The sequence below is a fragment of the Erpetoichthys calabaricus genome, chromosome 15 (genome assembly GCF_900747795.2).
Source record: "Erpetoichthys calabaricus chromosome 15, fErpCal1.3, whole genome shotgun sequence".
Classification (NCBI taxonomy): Eukaryota; Metazoa; Chordata; class Cladistia; order Polypteriformes; family Polypteridae; genus Erpetoichthys; species Erpetoichthys calabaricus.
The window spans coordinates 81,046,812-81,065,197 of NC_041408.2; the positions used below are offsets into that span (position 1 = coordinate 81,046,812).

Here is an 18,386-nt window from a genome sequence, read left to right on the forward strand (position 1 = left end):
TTATTAAAGTTACTTCAGTCAGAGCAAGACAAACAAGAGCCTAGATCCAGAATTTTACATGTTATATATATGTATAGCCTAATCTGCACAGGGAATCTGGAATATTAAATCATCATAAATACATCAAAAAATATACATAAACACAACTTACAGGATAGTCCAGGTCATTGTCACTGTCTGTTGAATCTATAGAACACGCATCTTCTTCCATTCTGCAAGTAAAACAAATGTTATAATCCTATGGCAAATGATCTATAAATTAATGAAAAAGTGTAAAATGTACAAAATAGGTTAAGAGTATTGCTTCTGTTTTGCTAAAATTCGCTAGATAGCCTGTGAAGCTTAATTTATTTATAAAGAGTGGGAAAAAAAAATCACCTAGTAGATGGAGCGATTTTATACTTACTGACAGTTCTACACTTTGAGCAGGGAAGACTTTAAATATCCTTGTAAGGAATCTATTATAATTGGTTAAAAAAATAAAATAAAATTTGGTACTATGTGAAAGGGAATTATGGGACATCAGATTAGTATCATACTAATATTTGACTGCTATAAAAAGCTAGAGGTAGTAAATAGAAGCAGTTTTATGTGACTGAACATAAATAAAATACTTTAGCAGCAACATGAACCTGAATAAATCCTTAAGATTAAAGCAAATATAACAAAACACCTGTCTTTTATACTAGACTGTTAAAGATTAAAAGCATTGAGAGGTGATCACTCAAATAAGAGAATTGCATCTTACTAAGGAATATTTGGGTCTGAACAAAACACGAAGCACAGAGGCATGACAAACAGATACAGTAGAACCTCTGGTCAAAAAATTACATACAGTTCATACGGTCTGAAACGGATTAATTGTATTTACATACAATCTTATGGGGAAATTACGTTCGGGTCGTGTCCAGGGTCATGACCAGAGGTACCACTGTAACAGTGTCAAAATTTTCAATATGAATGTTCAACTTGGACGGCACGGTGGCGCAGTGGTAGCGATGCTGCCTCGCAGTTGGGAGACCTGGGTTCGCTTCCCGGGTCCTCCCTGCGTGGAGTTTGCATGTTCTCCCCGTGTCTGCGTGGGTTTCCTCCGGGCGCTCCAGTTTCCTCCCACAGTCCAAAGACATGCAGGTTAGGTGGATTGGCGATTCTAAATTGGCCCTAGAGTGTGCTTCGTGTGTGGGTGTGTTTGTGTGTGTCCTGCGGTGGGTTGGCACCCTGCCCAGGATTGGTTCCCTGCCTTGTGCCCTGTGTTGGCTGGGATTGGCTCCAGCAGACCCCCGTGACCCTGTGTTCGGATTCAGCGGGTTGGAAAATGGATGGATGGATGGATGTTCAACTTTGAATTTTTGGATAATTTTGTATCCCTAATTCAAAGTAATTAAACTATTAGAATCTATTTATTATAATACAATAGTTTTGTTTATATACCCAAGACAATGGAAAGTATTACATCTAATTATAGTAACCAAGTAATGACTACACAGAGAAAAGTGGAAAACTAAAATTGAGATATGGTTTGAGGACCAGGTTGGGGAAGATTTAAAGTTTAATCCTTTCTGCAATTTGGAACAAGTTTATCATAAAAAAACAGATGTAATTAAGAAACACAAAACCCATTAGTGAATGAGTAAAGAATTAAAGAAATTACAGAACAAGACAAACATCTCCAGCACTATCCAAAGCACTTGTGTGCCCTTTATATCATAAATACCTAAAAGCATTAAAACATCGTCTAAAAATTCCAATCCTAATAAGTTACAGCGGTACTTTAGGACCAAGAGAATGATTACGGAAGTAGTCATCTGTATTAAGAACAACAACAACAGGGAGTAAAACAAAGAAAATGAAATTATAAATGCTGCCATTTGATATTTGACATTTTTCCCTATCGAGAAGTCAGATAATATTAAAAGAACTGAATGACTTGGAAAGTACAAACAGAAAGAGACAACATTTTAAGACGTTAAAATCTACTAAATTGCCTGGATCGGACAACATTTGATGAAGAGTGCCAAAGGAACAGACAGATAACTTGGAAATCAAAGTCAGGTTAAAAAATTGATTAAAAAGCCATCCATGGGAACCAGGACTGAACAGCCGTAAAACAGTATCAAAACATTCATAAAAAAATCTCGATTTACTCGTGTCACATAATTACCTTGTTAGGCATCCTGCCCTATGTACCAAACTTGCAATTTGACTAAAATATTGTTAAATAAACCACTTATTTTAAAATTTGTATTAAAAAGGAATCAAGCTTTTGAATTGCAGACCTGCCTTTCTTCTCATTTGTTGGTTGTTAAGGCACAAATGCAGTACCTCTGGGTTTTCATCAGCTGTTTCGAACAACTGCAGCTGTGAATTGGCCTTCTGTTTGTTGATGCATCTTGGATATGCACAAATATGAGGTATCTTTTCTACCGGATAACGTTTTTACACACCTTTCTTTACATTTTAATCACTAGCTGTACATGATTTCCAGAGCATGTTCTGCAATGTTTATATCACATGTAGAGGATGGAAGCCAACAAATTAGCCATTACTGGTTAGGACTCCTGTAAAAATACTAAGTTTGGGGCATTGCAAACATATGACTTTGATATCTAGATTGTGCAATGAGTAATAGGAGATTTTATTTACGGATGTTTTGCTATTATTTCCTGTGGTTCACCACTAATCCTCAATGACACCTATTTGTCATCAATAGCTACAAACAATACAGGGCATATAACAGATATTAAAAAAAAAAAAAAAATGTTTTTGGACGGTGTATTCCTTTAAACCAAATCTCATTGTTACATTCCCCAGCCACGGTTCACATTTTCGCAAAAAAAGTCATGCAAGAAAAATGTTGTGATTAAAATATAAGAAAACACTTTCTACATAGAAGTTAAACAGTCACCTTTTTAGCAAACAAACTATTCAGCAAAAATGTGTAAAGAAACGCTACTGGGGCTCCTGTTAACACTCTTTATGATGCCGGACTGTGATTGTGATCGCTCATTTCAAATGTAGCCAAATCAGAAGTTAGTTTTCTTTTAAGTAATTGTGTGTATTTCAGAGGAGGGTTGTTGTTTGTTATAATTTAATATTTATTTAGGCTTCTGTAAAAAGCCAAATTTCCATCAGGGGACAAATAAAGTGCTCTCTATCTGCCATAAACTTATTTTAATACTTTTAAAATTGCTTTCATGACTTACCCATTGTCCCCCTGACTGTGTCTTGCCCTTTTGATGAGATGGTCATTCTCTAAGCTGGTGGAGTCTGCCTCATTGCATATTGAATTATACGCTGCAACAAAATCAAAAGGTTTGAGAACTGATCACTCACATAAGACAGAATTTAAAATACATGTCAGCTTCAAAAGCAAGAAAAACTCGCATATTACTAAAGATACCATAGAGATGTTAAAGTTACAGAATATACAAGTTTGCCTCGTCCTTTGCTTTGGCCTTCTAAAAATCATTCATTTCACACATTACATTGTTGTTGCAGTTTCTCCCACTGTCCATCACACTGCATTTACCATGTGATATTCAAGAAGTATTTGCACAGTGCCTCAGATCTCAAAAAGTCAGACATTAGTGGTCATAATTGCTGCACAAGTACTTTCATTCAACCAGTTCATTGTCAATGTTGGACACTGTTCTTCGCAACACAGACGTCATTTTATTGTCGGCTTTCGTGGTTAACTTGAACACTTTCAAAATGCATTATCAATATAAAAAAAATTCTGCAGAAACTCCTCAATCATCTTCAAAAACGAAAACTCTAGTCAGTTCAAATAAAAGATCTCTACTGTTCAACTTACTGTACCTGTTGGAAAACGCGATGTTTTGAAGACAGCCAAAATCCAACACAGAAATGCTTTACACTGGCAAACATTTATCTAAAAATAAACATTTAAAATAAATGTTTAAAATAAAAATAAACTTCCTAAATGTAAGGTCATCACTATTAATATGTCCTTTTTGCATTTCCTTTAATAAGGTCAGTTTAATATTTCAAACTGTTAAAAATGTTCCTTAAATACTCATTTCTACACATAGGTAAGGAAGACTGATTTTTATGCAACATCAGATCTCTACTTTTGTTATAAATAGAAGTGAGAGAGTACTGGTCACTAAACAACTCATTTTGTGACAGTTAAAAGGTGTGATAGACGGCCAGGAACCCTGCCCCGCCGGGACGCCTGGAGGAAAGAGCAACCAGGAGAGCGGCACTTCTTTTCCCTGGGCACCTGGCCGGTCCTTGATCCCTGGAGGACAGCACTTCTAGGACACGAAGTGCTGACAGACCAGGGATGGTTTATGCCTGGAGTGCTTCCGGGTGCAAGGGCAGCACTTCTGCCACACTGGGGAGTGCTGCCGGAAGTTCATCGCCAGGCACCTGGAGCACATCCGGGACAGGATAAAAGGGGCCACCTCACTCCATTCGGGTGGCACTTGCAAGACAGGAGTTGAGGTGGCCAGAAGAACCAAGGACTGTGAACTGTAAATAGTTACTTGTAAATATTGGCTGTAAATAAACGTGTGTTTTGTGGACACTGCGTTGTCGTGTCTGTCTGTGGCCGGGCTAGCTTTTACAAAGGATTGCCTTGATTGGTCTTCAATTTAGGAATAATCCTTTAAAATAAAATATATTAACATGACAGTGTAACAATACATTAACATCAGTTTATTTTAAGGCAGTTCTAAAGCACTGCCCAAAAATTTTTTGACACACCATACAGAGCAGTAGGCTGACATTTCCAGCACGTTCAGGGAATAGTCCAAGAAGCAATGGTTCAATGCAAAGAGCAACCATTTCTTAACAAAGAATAAAAACAAACTAACAATTTTAGACAAATGACTTCTTGGACGTGCAACATTCTCAAAACCATTTATTCCAGTTTAAGGTCAAACAGGGGCCTATACCTATCTTGACACCAACACAAAAAAACAATACAATATGAGTGAATCGCAAAGCCCATTAAGAATCGTCCAACATTGTAACATGCATGTCTTTGCAACATACACAGAAAAAAACCCCTCAAAATACATATGGTGTTCATGGAAGTATGACATGAATAAATGTAATATGTTTTTATTTTTGTTTTCATTACTGCAGAAGTCCAAGTGTATATTTTAATTCCAGTGACACTGCAGAAGCCAACTTAAAGGACAGTTAAGCATTTTTCACATCAAAGTTATTTGTTCTCTACTATAGTATACATCCATTTATGACATGAAGTTATGTGCCAAAGTGAAACATTTTTTTAATATAATTTTTTAAAAACATATTGCCGGTTCTTGTGGTTTAAAAGGAGTCTCAAGGGAAACAAGCCCAAACATGAAAGCAAAAGTGTTGAAAGTTACTGAATACAAAAGAAGTCTTGTCATTGCACACACATTGTAAATCAGTGAATCCATACCATTTTAGGAAAAAAAATACACTTTCTGAGAGTTTTAGCCATTTTAATAGGAGGCCAGCTGTAAGCTTCACCTCACTGCTCGTCCTCCTCCACAGCAACGAGATGGATGCATGCTTTTCTCTTGCATATACTTTTCACATTGAAAAACTGTCTTCAGGTGCTATTATTGACATTACCAAATGCTGATACCAAAATGTAAATTGCTGTCTCTGCTCTGTAGACAACTTGACAATAATAACCAAAAAAAGTCACATTTACAATCACTGCCATACTTTCACTATAATATTATATATATATATATATATTAAAAAAAAAGAGGATATTATACAAATCTGAAAAACTGTTGTCGCTCCAGTTACTTCAGTCATAGGTCACAGAAAGTGTGTGCAGTAGGTGGGCAAGTGTGGATAAGTAGATATAGCTGCACTGTGCTAATCCTGTACTAATAGCTCACACAGAAGTTAATTCTGTTTTAAATAAAGGAACTACAACATTTAGTCATGATAGTACAAGTGTGACAGGCTAGACATGTGTCAGTTTTTTTTTTTTGTGTCATGTATTCCCTTTTTAGTTTCTGTTGAAGTGAGGGTTGCAGGTCTATTCAAATATGTTACAGATAAGATCATTCAACCCTCCCAATGGAGCCAATCACTAGCACTTGTTTAAGTTAAGTTATTCTCCAACCTTGAAATTGAACCTCAGAAGGAATGGGAGACATTAGGCTTCCCCAGTTATAGACTAAGTATCCAACCTATAGCTTGTTTCTCTAAATAACGGACACTGTTCACTTATATTTTTTACTAGGATTAGGAGCACAATAAACCTAATATAAAGTCTATAGAGGTATATGAAGCAGCATATTTTTATTTACTATGTAGTTTTAATGTTATATTCCATAGGTTTTGTATTTTTAAATGTCCTTTTGCATTTTATCCATGTATGTCTGTATATATCATGTGTGTTAAACAAACAAAAGATTACCAATGTCACTTCTTACCTCTTTCCACCTGTATCCTAAAAGCATTTCTTTTTCGTCGTCCATACTCCATGCTAAATAAACAAAATTAGAAGAAAAACACTTAGAAATGTTAGTATTTTTTATGACATCAGATTCACTTGTGTCAAAATGGCAAAGTCAATTATTCCACAATGCTGTCTAACTAATGATCAGAGATTAATATAGTAGTAAGGTTGAGTAAAGTTACGAAGTTTCACCCTTGATAATAAAACATGATGTTAGTCACAATTCCTCAGTCTTAATACAGAATTTCCACATAACCTAGTAGTTAAAAGGCATGGTTAACTGTGCAATAAGCTAGAAACTCCGTCAACGGAGGGCTGCAGTGGCTGCAAGTTTTCATTCTAGCCATATTCTTAAATAGTAACCAATTACTGCTGCTAATGGAAAAAACTTTACTGCCTTAATTATAAATGACTTGTTTCTCAAAACTAAATTGCTTATTTCCTGCTTAACCATATGGAATTTAATGGTAAGTTATCAGGATGCTCCAGGTCCAAAATTATTTGTAGGATGCTCTCACGAAAAGAAAATAAACAATGTTAGAAATATCTCTAAAGTGTCTGTGAGAGTGCACTCCAAAGTTCTAATGCAGGGACTCCGCTCCTGGAGGGCAGTATTGCTTCAAATGGTCTCTTCGACCAATTTTAAAATTAGAAGACGATTGCTATTACAGTACATGTGACGTCATTTAAGCATATGGCTTGGCAGTCTTCTCAATCAACATTGGTAAGAGGCTACTAAATAAGAAAATAACTGGAATTAAAACAAGTAGTCACCATGGTCCTCCAGGAACGGAGTTTGAGACCCCTGGTCTAACGGGTTTAAACCTCTGCCATACACATGCATTTTCTCTAGTTACTCTGAAAAGTATGCAATGTTTAGACTAAAAATGCTTACGTGAGAAGCAAAACCATAGGCTAGATCTTTTGAGAGTATGTTTTTCTCATATTGTAAACTAAAAAAAATCTCTGCAGTAGTAAAATATTGTCAAGTGTTCAGTGAAATTCTTAATAACATGTCTGTCCAGCATACAACATATCACCACTCTCCTGCACCATAACAAATAGTAGTACTGTCAAATGTACAGAGTAAAGTTTAATGCTTACTTGTACGTCCAAACAAATGAATTGTTTAGGACAAAACTTTTTAGACAAAATACAACATTCAGCAAAGGCAGTATAAACAAACTACAGCACATTAACTTGCACCTAATAATAATGGAAATTATACAGCTAAACTTATGCTCTGTGGCACTCATTCACAAAATGCATTCTCAGAACGTTTGATTTTAAAAATACTTTGTGATTAAACTTTTATTGGACTTCAATAAAATAAGAGACATGAAGGCAGCAGTGAAAGCAAGCAGCAAATCCCTCAAGTAATCAATTGCCTATCCATCCTGGCTAAATCAGTCCTGAGAAAAGGGTCTCTTAAGGACTGAAACTTATTGGGGCCTGTGTAAATCAAGGAGAGAATGAGAGGCACAACTGATAGAGCAAGCCCAATAGGGCAGAAATGAAACAGAAAAGGGATGAATGAGGCATTAAGACTAGGAACACAAAGTGGACCACCAGTCACACAGTCCCCCAGCAAATACACAGCAGCTTGACACTTCTCTGACAGCTAATACAACCAAGAGTTCAAGTAGACTAAAGATAGAGGATTTCCATAAATATTAGACAGAGAATCAGGTGATTTCCAGCATGAGGCCAAGAATAAGTTTGCAGCAATGGAACACAGCAAAAATAATCTCCGCTGGAAAAAGTAGTAAGGTCAAGGAGAAGAAATGTATTAGTTAAAAGGAGAAAATTAACAGATTTTTAAAAAAAAAAAAAAATCAGAGACTAAAGAGCAATCTCACAATGTGCATAAGAAAAAAGGGTCTGGGACATTTAAGTGAGAAAAGCGACAAATAGTATCAGCTGCCAAATGCATAGAATAAAGTTTGAGGGCTGAGGCAACATGAATTAGGTCCCCACGCAGTCTCCTCTGCTCGAGATTAAACAGGTTTAATTCTCAGAGTCTGTCACAGTAGAACATATTCTTAAAACCTGGAATGCACCTGGTTGCTCTCCTCTGCGGAGCTTCAAGTGCTGCTATATCTTTTTTACACTGGTGTGATTAGAATCACACACTATACACCAGATGGGATCTTACGAGTGCATTTTATAGTTTGACCATAATGTTCCTTGACTTAAACTAAACAGTTTTTATGTAGAGCTTCTCTGACCGATCCATTGTAATAAACAGATGCTCATGGCACCATTAAAAAAAAAAAAAAAAAAAAAAAAAAAAAAAACACTGAAGAAAATTGGTTTATGGTTGTAGAAAGTAAAAGGCATTTACCTGTACATTCGCTGAAGTTCAGCTGCAACTCCTACAAGGTCTACATACTCCGTGGAACTGTCACGCAAATACTAAAAAAAAAAAAAAAAATTATTAAATCTAATGTTAAACTGGGCATCTATGGATTAGAATTTCACTCAACAGGGCGAACACAACATATTATATATGGTATATTAGATGATGTAACTTCTCCCTAGACAGTAATGTAGACGAATTCGGTCATTATTTAAACTATGAACCTTATACATTTGCGTTTTAATTATAATGTGCTCATTTCTATTGTATAGAATACTTTATATGTTACAGGAAACCATTCATTCACTTACGACAATAGCCACAACATTTTATCCTAACCAATTAAGATTGAACTTCAATGGATCTGTGAGTTTACAAATAGTTTGTGTCAGTGACACAGTCCTGACTAAGCACAGGAAGTCATGTTATCTTAATACATAATTCGCCTGCCTCCTCACTCACGTCTGTCCGAAGCCGAATGCGCAGTCACCTTCTGCGCACGTCCGAAACCGAATGCGCAGTCGCCTTCTGCACAACTGAACCTTACGAGACCGACATCCAACCCCAACATCGCGGTAGGCAGCAGATTTACAGCCGCAAAAATTCAAAGAGAAAGGCGACTTCGATTAAAGTTCTAGAGGCCTGAAAGGCGATTTCAACTACAGCTCGAGGCCTAATTACGCATTCTGATTCAATTACGCAGTCATTCAATACACCTATATCAGGTTTGTGGTGCTTATACTCATTACTATTCCATATTGTACTGGAACATTCATCATTCAATATTATACTATAGGCCTGGAAAATTCATCAACTAACAGTATAAGCCTGTACAGTAATGAGTAAAGCGGACTACAATCATTACAAAACAACTTCTTCGTTACTTGTCATTTGTTCTTCATACACTGCTGACACAAATTTGTGCCCGTTTCATCTTACGTTGTCTGAAGGGCTCTTTGTCTAGTTAATCAATGATTCTCTCAATCCCATATCTTCCATTAGCTGTGAATCAAGGATAAACAAATGTATTTTTAATTGTGCCTGTATGCATATAAATTAAACTTATAACTGATGAGCAATTTATGTTTAGGCTGAAAAAGGTCCATTCGCAATAAAGTTCATGTAAATGTGTCAGGGAATGGCTTGGGATACGGTACGACATAATGAATGAGACAAGCCAAAGGACAAGTCCTAAACATATTTTATCCATTTTCAAATGATGCTTATCAAGAGTTGGGTCACAGGAATGCTCAAGTCTATCCTGTCAAGCACTCCCTGGACAGGGCATCAGTCCATTGCAGGGTAAACGCGCGCACATGCACACACTAGATTAGGGTAACCAGTCGTCTTGGTTTGACAGTTACAGCCCTGCTTTCAGGCTATACATCCTGGTGTGCCGAGAAGTAATGGAAATATAACAATAGATCCTGCTTTTTTTTTTTTAGATGGGTATCCTGTTAAAATGTTTTATTGTTTAGCATACAGTAGGGCAAAAAAAGTATTTAGTCAGCCACCAATTGTGCAAGTTCTCCCACTTAAAAAGATGAGAGAGGCCTGTAATTTTCATCATAGGTATACCTCAACTATGAGAGACAAAATGAGAAAAAAAATCCAGAAAATCACATTGTCTGATTTTTAAAGAATTTATTTGCAAATTATGGTGGAAAAAAAGTATTTGGTCACCTACAAACAAGCAAGATTTCTGGCACTCACAGACCTGTAACTTCTTCTGTAAGAGGCTCCTCTGTCCTCCACTCGTTACCTGTATTAATGGCACCTGTTTGAACTCGTTAATCAATATAAAAGACACCTGTCCACAACCTCAAACAGTCACACTCCAAACTCCACTATGGCCAAGACAAGACCAAAGAGCTGTCAAATGACACCAGAAACAAAATTGTAGACCTGCACCAAGCTGGGAAGACTGAATCTGCAATAGGTAAGCAGCTTGGTGTGAAGAAATCAACTGTGGGAGCAATTATTAGAAAATGGAAGACATACAAGACCACTGTTAATCTCCCTCGATCTGGGGCTCCATGCAAGATCTTACCCTGTGGGGTCAAAATGATCACAAGAACGGTGAGCAAAAATCCCAGAACCACACGAGGGACCTAGTGAATGACCTGCAGAGAGCTGGGACCAAAGTAACAAAGGCTACCATCGGTAACACACTACGCCACCAGGGACTCAAATCCTGCAGTGCCAGACGTGTCCCCCTGCTTAAGCCAGTACATGTGCAGGCCTGTCTGAAGTTTGCTAGAGAGCATTTGGATGATCCAGAAGAGGAATGAAACCAAAATAGAACTTATTGGTAAAAACTCTACTCGTCGTGTTTGGAGGAGAAAGACTGCTGAGTTGCATCCAAAGAACACCATACCTACTGTAAAGCATGGGGGTGGAAACATCATGCTTTGGGGCTGTTTTTCTGCAAAGGGACCAGGACAACTGATCCATGTAAAGGAAAGAATGAATGGGGCCATGTATCGTCAGATTTTGAGTGAAAACCTCCTTCCATCAGCAAGGGCATTGAAGATGAAACGTGGCTGGGTCTTTCAGCATGACAATGATCCCAAACACACCGCCGGGGTAACGAAGGAGTGGCTTCGTAAGAAGCATTTCAAGGTCCTAGAGTGGCCTAGCCAGTCTCCAGATCTCAACCCCATAGAAAATCTTTGGAGGGAGTTGAAAGTCCGTGTTGCCCAGCAACAGCCCCAAAACATCACTGCTCTAGAGGAGATCTGCATGGAGGAATGGGCCAAAATACCAGCAACAGTGTGTGAAAACCTTGTGAAGACTTACAGAAAACGTTTGACCTCTGTCATTGCCAACAAAGGGTATATAACAAAGTATTTAGATGAACTTTTGTTATTGACCAAATACTTTTTTTCCACCATATTTTGCAAATAAATTCTTCAAAATCAGACAATGTGATTTTCTGGATTTTTTTTTTTCTCATTTTGTCTCTCATAGTTGAGGTATACCTGTGATGAAAATTACAGGCCTCTCTCATCTTCTTAAGTGGGAGAACTTGCACAATTGGTGGCTGACTAAATACTTTTTTGCCCCACTGTATAATAAACTCTACATACTGTATCTTTTTTACTTATTGCTAGTTTGCGGCCATTTGTTGTATTTTCTTTGTGATTATCATTCTGTGTGCCTCTTCTGTTATTTACCGTAGAGGTACGCCAAGCAAACACTGTGGATCATTTTGAAAAACTCGTAAAAACCCACATTTTTACTTTTTATTTTTCGTAGCTACCTTTTAATTCTCCTGTTAATAAACTTGCTATGCACCAAATTATGATATTCTTGAACAAATCAACAATAAACAATCAATTTCTACTTTTCCGTTTTCCTTTCCGTTTCTTCTGTGGTGGCGCTCTGCTCCACCACCACTAGATTAAAGTCCTGCACAGCCACCTGTGATATTTGAATGAACTCCCCATGAGATGCACGGTGTCAAACCCTCTTTAAGACTAAACCTAAAAAAACAATAAGGTTAATAATGTTAGGTAGAATACCCAGTAAGGAAATGGAGGTATTTTGGTCTTGAAACCCCTGCAGAATTTTGTTTAACCTCCACCTGGAGTTTTTTTTTTTTTCCTCTGTCCTCCCATCTGACACCATCATTGCACTTATATTTATAAACTTAAAAATGTATATGGATCTATGCCTCATACATCTTGTGTATTATTTTTCATATGTTACTTATTCATTACTATACTTTAAATTTGTTTTTCTTTGCTTGAAACTATTTCTTTGACATTTTCCAAAGTTCTTTGAGCTACATCTTGTGTATGAAAACTTGCTATCGAAATAAATGTTGTTGCTATAGTTAATGCATGGCGATACCATGGTTAGCATGACTGCCTCACAGCTCAGGTCACATTGTTGACCAGCGCTTCCTTAGCCAACAGGGGCATTTAAAAGAACATTGCACTATTATATGCCAATTAAAACTAGTTCGGCCTCCTTCCCCAATGACTTCAATGCATTTGGCAGAGTTTCCTGAATATTTCAGTGATTTTGCCAAACTCAAGGCATGGTGGAAGCAAACTCCATGCGGGATCACTCACAATTCAACATAATAAATGTTTATGGAATATAAAATGAAGTTTAAGAAAATGTGTAGTGATTAGATTTAAAAGAAAAGTATTATTTGTGAGAATGTTTTTCTCCCCTACAAACCCCCTTATTGATGATTATGAGGAGACAAAGCAGGCATTAAACAAATGAATGAATCAACACACATACATACATACATACATACATGTCACACAAGACACTGAAAATTTGGTCCTGCTACATCGGAGGCCAAATAACCATCGCCAATCCACTTAAACTGCAAGTTCACGTGTACACATGGAGTACATGCAAACGCCACGCAAAGTGCCAAAGGTCTCCTTGTTGCGAGGCAGCAGCGCTAACAGTGGACCACCGTGCCGCCCACCACTATCCTCAAATACTTAAGATACGGCACTCAATGAAATGCTAAAGTAAAAATGGTTGCTTTCTGCGGTTGCGACACGATACCGTAAAGCCGTCCGAGACCGGCAGATCTCCAGTTTTGGGTAATGAGGACCTTAACACCTGACAAACCTGGTGAAAAGTCAGCTCCTCAGCCAGGTATTAACGTGGCTTCCAAAGATCTCCGGGCCCGTTAGCATCCTGTTATCTTCAGACGTGCAGGTACAATATGTTCGTTCATTTAATATTGAGAGCAACCGATCATTCAATAAAAAAAGGACGGGAGGCGTGTGAACTTGCTGCCAGTCAAGCTCCGTTACGCCTCCAGCACACGCACCTGCTTAACTCTCTGCTTCAGGCGGTTATCCAAGAAGCTCCCTCCTTTGTTCTTCATTCCAGCAGGCTCCGTCTTGGATCTCAGGTGTATCAATTTGACGTTTAACACGACCACGTTTCTCGTTGCACGACAAGCTCACGTGTACATGATGATAATGATTATGATGGCGCCGAGATATACTCCGACTCTAGTCACATTCCCAACAATGACAAACACCCGTTCATCAAGAACGTAAAACCCTTCTCTCCTCTCTGCTTGCCAGTTTTCCTTAACCTTTTAAAACTCCAAGCAGCCTCGCAACGCTTCTGCACGCAAGAGTTTTCCCGGTTTGTCTACAAATGACCTGCGACCTCTGATTACGTCACGCAAGAGCTGTCTTTGATATCGCCTGATAAATTTAACAACGTCGGCAACAATAATATCCACTTGCAGAGTCACAGCACCATACGTCACCGCAGTTGTAGACAATCTTTAATCCGAAATATACATATATATCCGTGTAAATATTTTGAATAAAATGATCTTCATTTTTTTTCTCTGCCGCTCCTCTCTTGCAAAATAAATATCTTTGACCATAAAGTCACATGAAATACAAGATTGGTTCCAAAAGGGCCTAAGAGAGTCAAGTCGCCATCATGCTTAGGAGTACATTCTTGTTTTCCTTTGTTCTAAATCTTTATTTTTAACCGCTTGTTGGTGTTTTAAAATGTTATATTTGATGAGTACTGAATTCAGAATTAACCAATGCTTCAATCCATCTTCTTGAAACCATCCACAAGTTCCATCCGAGTCTTTAAGAAAGAACTAATCATGATGTGCAACTGCACTAAATGCACATTGAGAATATTTTGATATCTGTATTAATAATGTTACAAATAGTAATTACTTTCAGCTCTTCCTACACTCACAAAATTAAAATAATAACTCACATTGCCATTTCTTATTGCACTCACTGAGCAAATTATTAGGCAAACCTGTACACCTGCTTATCCATGCAATTACCTAATCTGCCATTCATGTGGCAAAACTGCAATGCATAAAATCATGCTGATACAGGTCAGGAGCTTCAGTTCATGTTCACATCAAACATCACAATGAGGGAAAATAATGTGACCTCAAAGACTTTGACCGTGGGAGGATGGTTGGCAACAGATGGGCAGGTTTGAGTATTTCTGCAACTGCTGATCTCCTAGGATTTTCATGCACAACAGCCTCCAGAGTTTACACAGAATGTGCAAAAAACAATAAAACAATAAAACATTCAGTGAGCGGCTGGAAATGCCATTTTGATGACAGCAGTCCGAGGACAATGGCCAGATTGGTCTGAGCAAACAGGACGACTATGATAAACCAGATAACCACTCTGTGAAACTGTCGGGAGATGAAAAGCATCTAAGAATGCACAACACGTTGATATAATCAAGGCAAATGGGAGGCAAAAGCAGAAGAGCACATCGGGTTCTACTCCTGTCAGCCAAAAACTGAAACCTGAGGCTGCAATAGTTCAAGTTCAAGTTCAAGTTCAAGTAGGCTTTATTGTCACTTCAACCATATACAGTTAGTACACAGTGAAACGAAACAAAGTTCCTCCAGGACCAAGGTGCTACATGCAACATAAATTTACAACATAAATTAACAGAAAAACTAAACTAGCTAACTAAGAGGCCTAGTTAGCTGGCTAGCAGAGACAAGACAGATTGACCTAACATAAATTACCTAACATGAATTACCTAACATGAATTACAACATAAATCAACAAAAACTAACTAACTATCTAAGGAAGACTTTTTTAACCAGACAGCAGACAACAAAGTGCACGTGCAATGTGCAAACAAAAGCAACAAGTGACAGTGCGACAAAAACACAAACATAACATAATAATATGGTGTTGTGGTGATGAGTTGAGGTAGTGGAGAAACAGTAAACATTCCTTAGTGTAGCAGCAAAAAAATTAGGAAGTAAAGAAGTTAGTGCAAAAAGTAGTCCAGTAATGGATATTGTGTAAAAAAAGCATTTACAGGTTGGTGTGTACGATAGTTTGGTAGTGTAGGTCAGTGTGTTTGCGCTTGTGTTGATTAGTCAGTCCAATCTCAATGTTTTGAGGTAGTTGAGTTAAGCTAAGTGATAATGTTTGTGTGCGTGTGTGTGTGTTTATCAGTCCAGTCCCTTTTTGTTGAGGAGACGGATGGCTTGTGGAAAAAAGCTGTTGCACAGTCTGGATGTGTGTGCCCGAATGCTTCGGTACCTTTTTCCAGATGGCAGGAGGGTGAAGTGTGTGTGAGAGGGGTGTGTCCGATCAGCCACAATGCTGGTGGCTTTGCGGATGCAGCGTGTGGTGTAGATGTCTTCAATAGAGGGGAGAGAGACCCCGATGATCTTCTCTGCTGTCCTCACTATTCGCTGTAGGGTCTTGCGGTCCGATATGGCACAATTCCCAAACCAGACAGTGATGCAGCCGCTCAGGATGCTCTCGATAGTTCCTCTATAGAAGGTGGTCAGGATCGGTGGTGGGAGCTGGGCCTTTCTCAGTCTTCTCAGAAAGAAGAGACGCTGTTGGGCTTTCTTGTGTAGGGAGCTGGTGTTGAGGGACCAGCTGAGGTCCTTCTCCAGGTGGACGCCCAGGAATTTGGTGCTGTCGACGATCTCCACAGAGGAGCCGTTGATGCTCAGCGGAGAATGGTCGCCTCGTGTCCTCCTAAAGTCAACAACCATCTCCTTTGTCTTGTCAACATTCAGAGACAGGTTGTTGTCTTTACACCAGTCCGTTAGCCCCTGCACTTCCTCTCTGTACGCTGACTCGTCGCTCTTGCTAATGAGACCCACCACGGTCGTGTCATCAGCGAACTTAATGATGTGATTTGAACTGTGTGTTGCTACACAGTCGTGAGTCAGCAGTGTGAACAGCAGGGGACTGAGCACACAGCCTTGTGGGGCACCAGTGCTCAGTGTGGTGGTGCTGGAGGTGCAGTTCCCGATCCGTACTGACTGAGGCCTTCCGGTCAGAAAGTCCAGGATCCAGTTGCAGAGGGAGGTGTTCAGGCCCAACAGGCTCAGCTTCCCGATCAGTTGTTGGGGGATGATCGTGTTGAATGCTGAGCTGAAATCTATGTACAGCATTCGAACGTATGTGTCCTTCTTGTCCAAGTGTGTGAGGGCAAGATGGAGTGCAGTGGAGATGGCGTCGTCCGTTGAGCGGTTAGGACGGTACGCAAATTGCAGTGGGTCCAGTGAGGGGGGAAGCAGGGTCTTGATGTGTCTCATGACGAGCCGCTCGAAGCACTTCATGATGGTGGGTGTAAGTGCAACAGGATGGTAGTCATTGAGACAGGACACAGAAGACTTCTTGGGCACGGGTACGATGGTGGTGGCCTTGAAGCACGTGGGAACGACGGCGCTGCTCAGAGAGATGTTGAAGATGTCGGTAAGAACATCTGCCAGCTGTTCTGCACATTCTCTGAGCACTCTGCCTGGGATGTTGTCTGGTCCAGCAGCTTTACGTGGGTTGACTCTGCGTAGAGTTTTCCTCACATCCGCTGTAGTGAGACACAGCACCTGGTCGTTCAGAGGAGGGGTGGTCTTCCTCGCCGCCACGTCGTTCTGCCTGTCGAACCGAGCGTAGAAGTTGTTCAGCGCATCTGGGAGGGAGCCGTCACTGTCACAGGCAGGTGATGTCATCCTGTAGTGTGTGATGGCTTGTAAGCCCTGCCACATGCGCCGTGTGTCGCCGCTGTCGATGAAGTGATTGTGGATTCTCTGGGCGTGTGCGCGCTTCGCCTCTCTGATGGCCCGAGAGAGTTTGGCCCTTGCTCTTCTAAGGGCCACCTTGTCTCCCGCTTTGAAGGCAGAGTCTCGGGTCCTCAGAAGTGCACGCACTTCCGCAGTAATCCACGGTTTCTGGTTGGGTCGTGAGATGATGTTCTTGGAGACAGTGACGTATGGACAATATGGACATGCTCGCCAAAACTGGACAGCTGGAGACTAGAAAAACAAAGCCTGGTCTGATGAATGTTGATTTCTGATGAGGCATTCGGGTGGTAGGGTCACACTTTGACACTAACAGTGTGAATATGAAGGTTGTGGAATGGTGTGGAGAATGCTTTCTTAACACACTTTAGGTCTGTTAATGTCAATCAATCAATCATTGCTTGAATCCTATAACCTATTTGAGTATTGTTGATGACTAGGTGCATCCCTTCAATTTCCTATCACAATTCCCTACTTCCAGCACGATAATACACCACGTCACACAGCAGAAGTTGTCTCAAGCTGGTTTCATGACTGTGACAATGAGTTTGGTGTCCTTCGCTGGTCTTCCTAATCACCAGATCTGCATCCAAAAGAACACCTTTGTAATGTGGTAGAATGGGAGATTTGTAGCATGAATGTGCAGGAAACAAATCTGCAGAAATTATGGAATGCAACCATTTCAACTGTAAATGCCCTGTTGGGTGGACTAGTATCTTGACTGGGATAAGGGGTGAATTCTGGCTCTGAGAAGCTGTAATGAAAGGACATTATACGTTCATGGAGGCATAACCCGGCTGAGGTGGTTCTCAGTTACTACCCCAGTCTGTGTGAAACAATAATGGATGGTCGGTGGAAGATTGTCCAGAAACAGCAGTTTCTTCCCCAGTGAGATAAATGGGAGTGTTTCTCTGGCATGGTTCTAATATGGATACTTGCAGGGCATGCTGGGAACTGTAGTCCAGAAGGACAGGTCTATCAGGTTCCACGTTACCACCAGGGAAAGACCTTCCCGATTTGTGGAACTTCCCACCTGA

General features: G+C 39.6%; 1 protein-coding gene across 1 annotated transcript in view; it reads right to left on the minus strand.

Annotated features, from left to right (window-relative positions):
• The window catches only part of nvl (nuclear VCP like), a 50,925-nt gene extending 36,965 nt beyond the window's left edge, over positions 1 to 13,960 (minus strand). The window contains exons 1-5 of the mRNA XM_028820830.2: positions 13,606 to 13,960; positions 8,784 to 8,854; positions 6,414 to 6,466; positions 3,204 to 3,294; positions 152 to 212 (exon numbers count right to left, since the gene is read on the minus strand). Coding sequence (XP_028676663.1) covers positions 152 to 212; positions 3,204 to 3,294; positions 6,414 to 6,466; positions 8,784 to 8,854; positions 13,606 to 13,662 — 333 coding nt within the window. The 5' untranslated portion in view covers positions 13,663 to 13,960. The remainder of the gene's footprint in view (positions 1 to 151; positions 213 to 3,203; positions 3,295 to 6,413; positions 6,467 to 8,783; positions 8,855 to 13,605) is intronic.
• Between the last annotated feature and the right edge of the window lie 4,426 nt (positions 13,961 to 18,386).